General features: G+C 47.7%; 1 protein-coding gene across 1 annotated transcript in view; it reads right to left on the reverse strand.

Moving 5' to 3' along the window:
- LOC134532395 (probable cationic amino acid transporter) overlaps window positions 1-12976 on the reverse strand; it is a 77252-nt gene that overhangs the window by 42542 nt on the left and 21734 nt on the right. Inside the window, exons 2-3 of the mRNA XM_063368835.1 lie at window positions 9235-9388; window positions 540-770 (exon numbers count right to left, since the gene is read on the reverse strand). Coding sequence (XP_063224905.1) covers window positions 540-770; window positions 9235-9388 — 385 coding nt within the window. The remainder of the gene's footprint in view (window positions 1-539; window positions 771-9234; window positions 9389-12976) is intronic.

Below are 12976 nucleotides of genomic sequence, written 5' to 3' on the forward strand. Positions count from 1 at the left end.
GCACTGAGGGAACATGCTGCAGTGCTGGCTCAGCAGGTGGTGCACTGAGGGAACATGCTGCAGTACTGGCTCAGCAGGCGGTGCACTGACCGAACATGCTGCAGTACTGGCTCAGCAGGTGGTGCACTGAAGGAACATGCTGCAGTACTGGCTCAGCAGGTGTGCACTGAGGGAACATGCTGCAGTGCTGGCTCAGCAGGTGGTGCACTGAGGGAACATGCTGCAGTGCTGGCTCAGCAGGTGGTGCACTGAGGGAACATGCTGCAGTACTGGCTCAGCAGGCGGTGCACTGACCGAACATGCTGCAGTACTGGCTCAGCAGGTGGTGCACTGAAGGAACATGCTGCAGTACTGGCTCAGCAGGTGTGCACTGAGGGAACATGCTGCAGTGCTGGCTCAGCAGGTGGTGCACTGAGGGAACATGCTGCAGTACTGGCTCAGCAGGCGGTGCACTGACCGAACATGCTGCAGTACTGGCTCAGCAGGTGGTGCACTGAAGGAACATGCTGCAGTACTGGCTCAGCAGGCGGTGCACTGACCGAACATGGTGCCGACGGAGCCGGCGATGCCGCGGCTGATGGCTCCGTCCGCCAGCGCGTCCAGGCAGGCGCTGAGTGCGCAGGCGCAGGCCGAGGTGCCGATCAGGTACTCCAGCACCATGTTCCAGCCGATGACGAAGGCGATGAACTCGCCCACCGTCACGTAGCTGTACATGTAGGCGGAGCCCGTGGTGTGCGGCACCCGCACGCCGAACTCCGCGTAGCACGCCCCTGCGACCACACGCTCGGCCTGCTCAGCACGCTCGGCCTGCTCAGCACGCTCGGCACGCTCAGCACGCTCGGCACAGACGCCACGTCTTGAACCTTTACGTTGACCACTACACGCAGAAGTCTATTAACGTGTTTTTAGTTTTGGTCATGGGAGAGAAACTCTAATTACCGAGACTGAGACCTAGTTTTTTTGAAGTAGTTATGGGCCCGTCCGCTAGATAGTAGTTTTCATAATATATTGCTGACAAAACTACATTGATTTATTAGGAGAAGTAATGTATAAGCTATTATCAGGCAAACCAGTGAAAATTCACTCTATTTAGGTAGCCACTAATTTTGTGGTGTGTAATACAATGAGTTATTGCACCACCTACTCCTTTATTTATTACATGAGGGTTTATTATAAAACAGCATTAAGTTTTTTAATTAGTTTTATGCTGCCAAGGAGATATCTTAATATAACCAAAAATACGTATTAACTAAAAAAAACTTTGTATGAGAACCTCTATTCCGATTTTATATTTGCTGGTAGTTATGAGCCCGCCCAACAGATAGCGACACATGTCGCGTGAAACATGGTTTCAGTTTCCACTGTAAGAGTCGCACTTCTTTATTTCCCTCCTCGTTCTGTGGTTCTGGTTTGAAATTGAACATTATTATTTTCTTTAAATAATAATAGTTGCAGATGAGAATAATCAACTGTAGGTTTAAAAAAACTTTTAAAAATCTTACTTCAGTATTATTTGTGCCCCGCGCACTGAAATCCAAACTTCAGTTATGAAAAAAATATTTTAAATTCCAAGATGAAGGCCGGTCATCCTGCTCAAAGGGATGAGAAATGTGAGAAAAAGGAGAGCGTATTTTGGTGGGTTAAAGATGTGAGGAAGAGGAAACAGGTTTGCTAGGGAGGTGTGGTGTTGATAATGGGAGGTGGCAGAGAGGGGAGATGTACGGGAATTATAATAGGGGAGGGTGAGGAGTTGGTGAAGTTGAAGCAGGAAGACGAGGAGGGTGAAGTGTTGGTTTACGGTGGGGGAGCTTAAAGATAAGTGGAAGGGGGGTTGGGAAGGGAGGAGGCATGGTGGAACAGCAGGAGGGTGAGAAGAGAGGAGTGTTGGGTTTATAAATGAGGGGAGGATTAATTTAGAAACCAAATGATACCATTTTGTACTTTTTATTTTTAAGGTCAACATACCTTTTTATCCTTTTTATTAAAAATTCAACTTCGTCAATTAATAGCACATATATTGTAGTGAAATGTCTCAATTCGAGGGTGGTTCCCATCATCAGGTTTGTTCTCCAATGGAATAATCGAGGTTCAGTATTGAAATAAATTTTGATGACTCTTAAAATATTATCGGTAATTAACATTCGATTGTGCTCTCTGACTTAAAGAAGGTAAATTTTCAATAAATAAAAGATAAAATTATGCCTTGGCATGAAGAGATGACACCAATCATTTCCTCACATTTTCAATTTTTTTATTATCCAACCACCGCTGCTAAAACTGCTTTCGATTAAAATTGTATAGCTCGACAAGATGTGCTTATAATCTTACAACAAATAATTAAAAATATTTATAATCTGCATTACAAAAAAAATGTAATCTGCGGGACTGTAGATAAAGAATTGGAAGAAAAAAATTTATAAGTCATAAGAAAAATATTTTGCTCGGACAATAAAAAACTGTTAGTAAATTAAATATATATGGTTTATTATTAAAAATTCTTGCTAGAGGTAATCACGTCTAATATACATTAAAATACGTTCTAGACGCCTGTGAGTATGACAATAGGCGTATCACAAAGCAGCCTGTGATTCGATAAAGCTTTGGTCGGGTGTGTTTCTCATTGGCCCAGCGTCATCCTGGTGAGTTGTGAGCCAATAGCAGAGGCAGCACTGAGGTATAACTATTTGTATTTTAGCCTACCGCGAAACGAATTCGCGAATTTTTCCGGTCTCTTGTCATCAGTGGTCGGAGTTTAATGGAGCATGTTGTGTTCGCAATAACGCAGATTCTTTGTTCCTGCAGTTGTCTCCACGACATACAGTGCTCGCCAGCTCAGCCTGGAAGGAGTTCACGAGCTGTATCGGGTCGTTACCACAACGCCGAAATACCATAACGCCGAATGTCAAAATTGACCACAACGCCGACAGCTAGAAAACTTCATTGTACCACAACGCCGAAATAACAACTGAATGAATTTGTGTGTTTCTTAAATGTACCTTAACGCCGAAATACCACAATCAAACCTAACCTTACCTAACCTAATATAACCTAACCTCAATTAACCTAGCCTAGCATATCCTAGCCTAGCCTAACCTATCCTAGCCTAACCTAACCTAGCCTAACCTAACCTAGTCTAACCTAACCTAGTCTAACCTAACCTAACCTTTGTGGCAGCCCTGCAATGACATTTTTCGGCGTTGTGGTATTTCGGCGTTGTGGTGCAGCATCCTCGCTGTATCTCAGACTCCACCCCCCACCCCCCTTAGAGACCCGAGTGTCGCCGCTCGTCTGCATGCTCAAAGAGGGAATTATCCCGTGGTGTCGGGACGAAACCTACACAGGCTCTGCTAGGGTCTCGGAGGGGGGGGGGAAGGCAGCTGAAGCTAATTATCCAGCGCCCACTCGCCTCACAGACAAGTCTGGTGGGTGGAAGGGGTTTGTGTGTGGATCCGTCCGTGGTGGCTGTCTTAAACGCAATTTCCTTCACGCAACCCCCCTTCCCCCCTCTTCTTGCCACATACCCTAACAATCCCAGAGAACAGTGCGCTCTGGACCGCTTCCAAGCCCACGCGAGGTAGACCGTCTCTTGTTTCGTTTTTTTTTTCTATCTTCTACCGGTGGTTCATTAAGTAGTTTAGCGGCGGGAACACAGCGGCGCAAACAAACTCATTACCAGGCGCCCGGGTGTTCTGAGAACTCGTGCGGCCTCGCACAGGTCTTCAGGAGAGAGAGAGTATTTATTTGCTCGCCTTTGATGACACCGCGATTTTCTTTTTGACGTGACAACGTCTAATGAATCGATTAACGTCGGCTGCACGCACGAAAAAGTGTCCCGTTACACACATTGTTCCGTTACGCTGTGTCCCGTTACGCTCATTGTCCCGTTACGCTGTCGGCGAGTGCAGTAATAATAGGTTATGTTACAATTGACTAAAAAATTATGGTGTATCATATAATTGATAATAGATATTTGGTTACAGTTTATTTATATGAAAACTTGTTCATTATTATATTTAAACTTTATAGCTAAACGCCAGTTTTTAATACTAATTACAAGTGATCTACACGTGAACTGTTACGTCGACTGTTTATAAAGTGAAATGAAAAGTTAATGTTTATTACAACAACAATTTCGGCAATAAAAGTTAATTATTCTTGCATTTTAATAATCTTATTACTAGTATAATTTAGAGTATTTATTATTTTATTATTATAATAAAAATAATTAAATTTTATTCGTGAAAGTTTGCAATCATTTCATCAATGTTTTGTTATGACGTTGTCACGTTAAACTATCGTCCGTATACCGACTTTACAAAAAGCCAATTTTTTTCCCACACGTCCTGTACGGCCACGGGTGTGTACGGCAAGTAACAGGATCGTACGTGGGGACTGGAAAATCTTTCGAAGCTGATTCAATGAAAGCCTATATTTCAAACAAATGGGGGACTGTGCTGTCTCTCCTCTTTGATCACAGTTTGCCTGGCACGCCACGAGATTCTACTAAACTGGACATAACACTGAATAAAAGGAACGATGGACTCGTTCCATTCCGCTTTCAAAGCTGTTACTCGTGAAACGAGGAATGACTTCACGGTCCTCTGCAAGCTGCAGCTGCCGTCAACTGTTACTGCCCCCACTGTTGGCGACAGTCACTAACCTTGAGAGTGAGTGGTTGTTTCGCCATCCTCGAGGCTTTGTTACTTAGTCTCGACCACATTCGCGGCAGTGGTTAGACCGACAGTCTAAATATACTCGCGAATATCTCTTGTCTATCTGAGGAACACAAGCCTCGTGGCAATAAGTTTACAATAAAGCAAGTAGGGTGAAAGAACGATTACTGGTCTGCGACCACAAGTGGAAGTGAGATATGTTGAGCCATGCCACCTGAGGCCCAATAACCACTGTCGCCAGAGTGAGTAAGTGTGTGTGTTCCGTTAGAATTAGCAACACCATTTGGGCATATTCTCCCAGTTACGTGTCTTACTTGGTATGAATAAAGCAGAACTTAAGGCCCTAGTTGCGGTAGTTATTTTAATTATGAAAGTTTCATATGCATTCCGTTTCAGTATGTAACTAAAAAAAGGTTTATGGGTAGCAGAAATATTGTTCTAACTGGCAGAAAGAGTTATACAGTCTGCCAAAATATTGTTGATTATCTGTGTTAGTAAAATCGGGCGCCCAAACACTTTTTTCTTCACTCGTGCTAACATTTTAAGTTTCTTGTGGTCCATTCCTGTTGGTAATAGGGGTGGGGTTACACAATATGAACAGGAAGTAAAGTTTTGGCTCTATGCTAGATTATATTACATATATATATATATATATATATATATATATATATATATATCAAAGTTCCTTAAATGGTCTTTTTTGACGTGACAACGTCTCATAAATCGATGAACGCCGGCTGCACGCACGAAAGAGTGTCCCGTACGCACATTGTCCCGTTACGCTGTGTCCCGTTTCGCTCATTGTACGCTTGTTGCACTGCATCTATCTCTCTTCCACGCGATTGAAACAACCATCGATTTGACTTTTTCGAGGCACATTAAACTTGAAACACTCCCATTCGTTTCCTACTTTTCCTATCATCGTCATATCCTTAACAGAATTACACGGATTGGAAAAAGTTAAATTGCAAACATGTATAAAAGTTATAGTTAAAGTAATCTCTTCGTTAAAGTAATAAACATGTTTGAATTAATGAGTGCAAATAAAAGTAAATTTATCAATAAAATTTTAGATTTCATTTCACTCCTTCTTTGTATCCATACAAAATAGTGATAATTCAATAAAAATGATTCAATTTTATTCATAAAAGTATGCAATCATTTCATCAATGTTTTGTCATGACGTTGGCACGTTAAACTATCGTCCGTAAACCGACTTTACAGACAACTTTTTTTTTTTTTTTGTGTGGTTTATGCATCCAGGATGTTTCGTTCTGTTGTCCAACTGGCCACAAGGAATGAAGTTTGTCGCGCACACACCGAAGCCGCGATGCTAGCCTGTAACTGAAATACCACGTGATTTATGGTTGTCTGTCTTCCTCTAATGCAGCTTACAAGCCGATATGAATCTGTTCCACGCGGCTGTTCGACGCCCAGGAAAATGACTCTGATATCGAGCGTCAGTCACGTATTTAGATACGCTTCTCTTTTTTTTTCTCATTTTTAAACCCGAGGCAACACCGGGGCCTGTCATTCTACCAATGGACACTGTTGGTGACAAAGCCGGGAATAAACGCAGACTGGGCTTATTATTTACGCCGGTAGGGAGAACCATCAATTACTATGCGCTGCGGAGAATCGAACAAATTGGCTGTCAAACCTACCGCCTCCCCCTGAAAACACTAACCGCCACTCCAATGGCATTCACACTGATATCCTTGTCTCTATTTACTGAAAAGTGAAAGATGCAGCAGATAACGATGATTATTATAACTTGTCAATATAATTCTACATGATGTGATATTTAGGGGACTGGGCAAATATGCGGGTTCTCTGTTTCCCAGGATGGACTGCACAAACCCTTCTGAACACTCGGAGGAAAGCCTCACTCGCGATACGTCCCAGCTGAGTTGCACCTGATAAGGTACTTCTTCGGTTCGTGGTCTATCACTAGGGACCGGAAAAATTCGAGGGTTCAATGACCTGCAGGATGAACTCCATAGTTCTACGTACACTCGGTCAAATGTTACCCGCACATTGGCTGCTGTATTGTGAGACGTCCCAACGTAGCAGCCTGTGATTAGATAAAGCTTTGGTTGGGTGTTTCTCATTGGCCCAGAGTCATCCAGGTGAGTTGTGAGCCAATAGCAGAGGCAGCACTGAGGTATAACTATTTGTATTTTAGCCTATCGCGAAATAAATTCGCGAATTTTTCCGGTCTCTATCTATCACTAACTCAGAGCCATTAAGGCAAACGATCAATCCATTTGCACATGCAGCACAAAGTTAAAGACATGAATTTCATCCCATCACAAAATGAATCTAGCGTATAAAATGTATTTTAATATTTTTAATGCTATGTTAAAGAGAAAAAATAATGATATCAGATTCCCTTTTAGTTCAGAAAAATCTGTGCGCTTGTTCTTTAATTTTGGTCATATTATCTTTACGGCTGTATTTGTTGTGCAGCTTGTGCTTTGAAGAACACGCGCTGTGGACGCTGCTGAGACGCGCCTTGAAGGATTCCGACGACCGAGCAGAAGTGGGTGGGGCAAGGCGCAGACGCGAGGAAGACTGGTCTATGGCAGGCGAACGGCAGTCGCTCCGTTGGGTCGGGCACGTGAGCTTCTGAGATGACCCTCTGTCCGTCGCCCAATAGCGAGACGCCACGTCAGTCCGTCTGGCAGGTGACAGGCAACTCCCGTCACATTACAGGACATGAACCCCGGGACCCTACTCTTCAGTTTTCTCAACGACCAACTTGTTCGCTGGTTACAGGAAACGTATATTAATTAAAGGAATTTTCTGGGAATTATAGTTTTGGTTTATAGTTGTTTTTTTTTTCAGTTAACGAGTATTCTTGTACTACTTGTCCAAAAGAAAAGTAATATCATTTTTGATATTTAAATACGAAAAATGATAAAAGTGTCATCTTACCCTGACGATTACCCTATAATGTTGTCTCGTGATTACTTGATGGAGTAACCGTATCCAAATGATAGTAACGAATATTAGAAGTTCTTTGACTATGTGACATGATGATGATCACTTAAAACGTGTGTCCGATCACAGTAGTTGTCACAGATAACAGCGGTTGTTTGATGCATCACGCGGGTCATGAAGATAAAGTAGCCCACTCCGTGTGGTTTGTGTCAGGCATTCGTGTCTCAAGGCACAGTTGTGGTCGGCGTGAATGTCTTATCCATTATTGGAAGGAACGTTATCGGAGTTTCGGGGGAGAATGATTCTCAAAGCACTGGTAGCATCTGTCCTTGTCTCCCGAGACTCAAGAAATAAGTAATTTTTTTCCCTATTGTCAAAGGCGCTACAGTATTTGACTGGGCCACCGAAGTACAGTTGGAGGAACGCCGACTCTTATGGGCATAGTTCCGGTTAGGGCCGTGGAGTGTACTGTATCGTCTGGCATTGGTCTCAAGTATGTCAATGTTAGCAAACTTGTCGCTTATAAATCCAGTGTTTGTTAAATAACAGATCTATAGAAGGGAATCGGTGGCAAGATAACGAGTTATTTCCATCAATGTTCTATCAGCATCTCGTTGTCTTTCATCGTCTCTGAAAGACTTAGTATTAATGAGAAGTTAAGATAAACCCTTATATAACGCATTTTTCGAATAAGGATAAAAAAATCGTTCTTGTTTCAAATAAAAACTTAAATATCAGTAATAATGTCCCTTAAGAATTGGTAATATTTCAGTGTGACATTTAAGTGTTACCATTGGCATCTTCGCTTTTGTGTGCGAGCAGAAAACTTTACGACAAATATCGAAATAGATATTTGAAAAGGACGTTTAAATTGTCCATGTTCGTAGCATCTGAAAATAGGAGTGTTGTGTGGTTTCAGTTATTTTTCAACAAACACTCAAACTATTACACTAAAATTTTAATGTTAATTTTTAAAAAAAAAAATCTGTGATTAAAAAAACTGGTAAATACCTTACATGAAAAGTATTTTTCTTCCTTATTTCCAAATGAAAACAACACCATGACGTCGAAACGAATCAAGTTCTAGCTGCACATCACGTGAGATTGTGACACACTAAAATAATGGTAACTTACGCCCGGGCGTTTTAATTAAGGATGTATATGTAACAATTTTATAGGCCTTTATAATTTGTATTATATATTTTTTAATGCTTTAGTATTAACCTATTTTTTTGGGCGTAAATAAAAAATATATATATCTCAGATCCGAGGTAGATTTTTTTGTTGAAACTTGGATTGTAGCAATTGTAGTCATCCTAGGTGTAAAGCGTTAATGGTATTTTTAATTATTTTATATATCCTTATAGAGTTTGTACAATTTGTATTTTTATTTCTTTCTGGCCTAATCTGCCATATTAAATGGTACATAGTAAATTTATTGTACATTTACTCGCTGCTCCTAACACTGTTAATAATTCTTAATTCTGCTATTTATTTTAGTAATATCGTAAGTTTGTCTGCGCTCGCTCTGCGGAGAAAGGATTTTCGGGAGGTTGGATAGGGAGGGAACAGAAATGTTGGGGAATAAGGATAGGTAGAGACGGGGGGTAGGACTCACCTGAGAATATGGACGCCACGGCGGCGATGACGAAAGAGATGACGGCTCCAGGTCCAGCCACGTTGCGGGCCACCATCCCGGCCACCAGGTACATGCCCGTGCCGACACACGAGCCCACCCCCAGGGAGGTGAGGTCCAGCGTGGTCAGGCATTTCTGCAACACGGCCACCCTCGTGCCCACCCCGTGCTCCAGAGCACACTCCACTACACCAGGTACATGCCCGTGTCTCCAGGGAGGTGAGGTCCAGCGTGGTCAGGCATTTCTGCAACACGGCCACCCTCGTGCCCACCCCGTGCTCCAGAGCACACTCCACTGCACCAGGTACATGCCCGTGTCCCCAGGGAGGTGAGGTCCAGCGTGGTCAGGCATTTCTGCTACACGTCCACCCTCATGCCCACCCTGTGCTCCAGAGCACACTCCACTGCACCAGGTACATGCCCGTGTCTCCAGGGAGGTGAAGTCCAGCGTGGTCAGGCATTTCTGCAACACGGCCACCCTCGTGCCCACCCTGTGCTCCAGAGCACACTCCACTGCACCAGGTACATGCCCGTGTCTCCAGGGAGGTGAAGTCCAGCGTGGTCAGGCATTTCTGCAACACGTCCACCCTCGTGCCCACCCTGTGCTCCAGAGCACACTCCACTGCACCAGGTACATGCCCGTGTCTCCAGGAAGGTGAGGTCCAGCGTGGTCAGGCATTTCTGCAACACGTCCACCCTCATGCCCACCCTGTGCTCCAGAGCACACTCCACTGCACCAGGTACATGCCCGTGTCTCCAGGGAGGTGAAGTCCAGCGTGGTCAGGAATTTCTGCAACACGTCCACCCTCATGCCCACCCTGTGCTCCAGAGCACACTCCACTGCACCAGGTACATGCCCGTGTCTCCAGGGAGGTGAAGTCCAGCGTGGTCAGGCATTTCTGCTACACGTCCACCCTCATGCCCACCCTGTGCTCCAGAGAACACTCCACTGCACCAGGTACATGCCCGTGTCCCCAGGGAGGTGAAGTCCAGCGTGGTCAGGCATTTCTGCTACACGTCCACCCTCATGCCCACCCTGTGCTCCAGAGAACACTCCACTGCACCAGGTACATGCCCGTGTCCCCAGGGAGGTGAAGTCCAGCGTGGTCAGGCATTTCTGCTACACATCCACCCTCATGCCCACCCTGTGCTCCAGAGCACACTCCATTGCACCAGGTACATGCCCGTGTCCCCAAGGAGGTGAGGTCCAGCGTAGTCAGGCATTTCTGCTACACGTCCACCCTCATGCCCACCCTGTGCTCCAGAGCACACTCCACTGCACCAGGTACATGCCCGTGTCCCCAGGGAGGTGAAGTCCAGCGTGGTCAGGCATTTCTGCAACACGTCCACCCTCGTGCCCACCCTGTGCTCCAGAGCACACTCCACTGCACCAGGTACATGCCCGTGTCCCCAGGGAGGTGAAGTCCAGCGTGGTCAGGCATTTCTGCAACACGTCCACCCTCGTGCCCACCCTGTGCTCCAGAGCACACTCCACTGCACCACGTACATGCCCGTGTCCCCAGGGAGGTGAAGTCCAGCGTGGTCAGGCATTTCTGCAACACGGCCACCCTCGTGCCCACCCCGTGTTCCAGAAAACACTCCATTGCACCAGGTACATGCCCGTGTCTCCAGGGAGGTGAAGTCCAGCGTGGTCAGGCATTTCTGCAACACGTCAACCCTCATGCCCACCCTGTGCTCCAGAGCACACTCCACTGCACCAGGTACATGCCCGTGTCCCCAGGGAGGTGAGGTCCAGCGTGGTCAGGCATTTCTGCAACACGGCCACCCTCGTGCCCACCCCGTGTTCCAGAGCACACTCCACTGCAACAGGTACATGCCCATGTCCCCAGGGAGGTGAGGTCCAGCGTGGTCAGGCATTTCTGCAACACGGCCACCCTCGTGCCCACCCCGTGTTCCAGAGCACACTCCACTGCACCAGGTACATGCCCGTGTCCCCAGGGAGGTGAGGTCCAGCGTGGTCAGGCATTTCTGCAACACGGCCACCCTCGTGCCCACCCCGTGTTCCAGAGCACACTCCACTGCACCAGGTACATGCCCGTGTCCCCAGGGAGGTGAGGTCCAGCGTGGTCAGGCATTTCTGCAACACGGCCACCCTAGTGCCCACCCCGTGCTCCAGAGCACACTCCACTGCACCAGGTACATGCCCGTGTCCCCAGGGAGGTGAGGTCCAGCGTGGTCAGGCATTTCTGCTACACGTCCACCCTCATGCCCACCCTGTGCTCCAGAGCACACTCCACTGCACCAGGTACATGCCCGTGTCCCCAGGGAGGTGAGGTCCAGCGTGGTCAGGCATTTCTGCAACACGGCCACCCTCGTGCCCACCCCGTGCTCCAGAGCACACTCCACTGCACCAGGTACATGCCCGTGTCCCCAGGGAGGTGAGGTCCAGCGTGGTCAGGCATTTCTGCAACACGGCCACCCTCGTGCCCACCCCGTGCTCCAGAGCACACTCCACTGCACCAGGTACATGCCCGTGTCTCCAGGGAGGTGAAGTCCAGCGTGGTCAGGCATTTCTGCAACACGTCCACCCTCGTGCCCACCCTGTGCTCCAGAGCACACTCCACTGCACCAGGTACATGCCCGTGTCCCCAGGGAGGTGAGGTCCAGCATGGTCAGGCATTTCTGCAACACGGCCACCCTCGTGCCCACCCCGTGCTCCAAAACACACTCCACTGCACCAGGTACATGCCCGTGTCCCCAGGGAGGTGAGGTCCAGCGTAGTCAGGCATTTCTGCTACACGTCCACCCTCATGCCCACCCTGTGCTCCAGAGCACACTCCACTGCACCAGGTACATGCCCGTGTCCCCAGGGAGGTGAGGTCCAGCGTGGTCAGGCATTTCTGCAACACGGCCAACCTCGTGCCCACCCCGTGCTCCAGAGCACACTCCACTGCACCAGGTACATGCCCGTGTCCCCAGGGAGGTGAGGTCCAGCGTGGTCACGCATTTCTGCAACACGTCCACCCTCGTGCCCACCCTGTGCTCCAGAGCACACTCCACTGCACCAGGTACATGCCCGTGTCCCCAGGGAGGTGAGGTCCAGCGTGGTCAGGCATTTCTGCAACACGGCCACCCTCGTGCCCACCCCGTGCTCCAGAGCACACTCCACTGCACCAGGTACATGCCCGTGTCCCCAGGGAGGTGAGGTCCAGCGTGGTCAGGCATTTCTGCAACACGTCCACCCTCATGCCCACCCTGTGCTCCAGAGCACACTCCACTGCACCAGGTACATGCCCGTGTCCCCAGGGAGGTGAGGTCCAGCGTGGTCAGGCATTTCTGCAACACGGCCACCCTCATGCCCACCCTGTGCTCCAGAGCACACTCCACTGCACCAGGTACATGCCCGTGTCCCCAGTGTGGTGAGGTCCAGCGTGGTCAGGCATTTCTGCTACACGTCCACCCTCAAGCCCACCCTGTGTTCCAGAGCACACTCCATTGCACCAGGTACATGCCCGTGTCCACAGGAAGGTGAGGTCCAGCGTGGTCAGGCATTTCTGCTACACGTCCACCCTCATGCCCACCCTGTGCTCCAGAGCACACTCCACTGCACCAGGTACATGCCCGTGTCTCCAGGGAGGTGAAGTCCAGCGTGGTCAGGCATTTCTGCTACACGTCCACCCTCATGCCCACCCTGTGCTCCAGAGCACACTCCGCTGCACCAGGTACATGCCCGTGTCCCCAGGGAGGTGAGGTCCAGCGTGGT

The sequence above is a fragment of the Bacillus rossius genome, chromosome 5, assembly GCF_032445375.1.
Source record: "Bacillus rossius redtenbacheri isolate Brsri chromosome 5, Brsri_v3, whole genome shotgun sequence".
NCBI classification, from domain to species: domain Eukaryota; kingdom Metazoa; phylum Arthropoda; class Insecta; order Phasmatodea; family Bacillidae; genus Bacillus; species Bacillus rossius.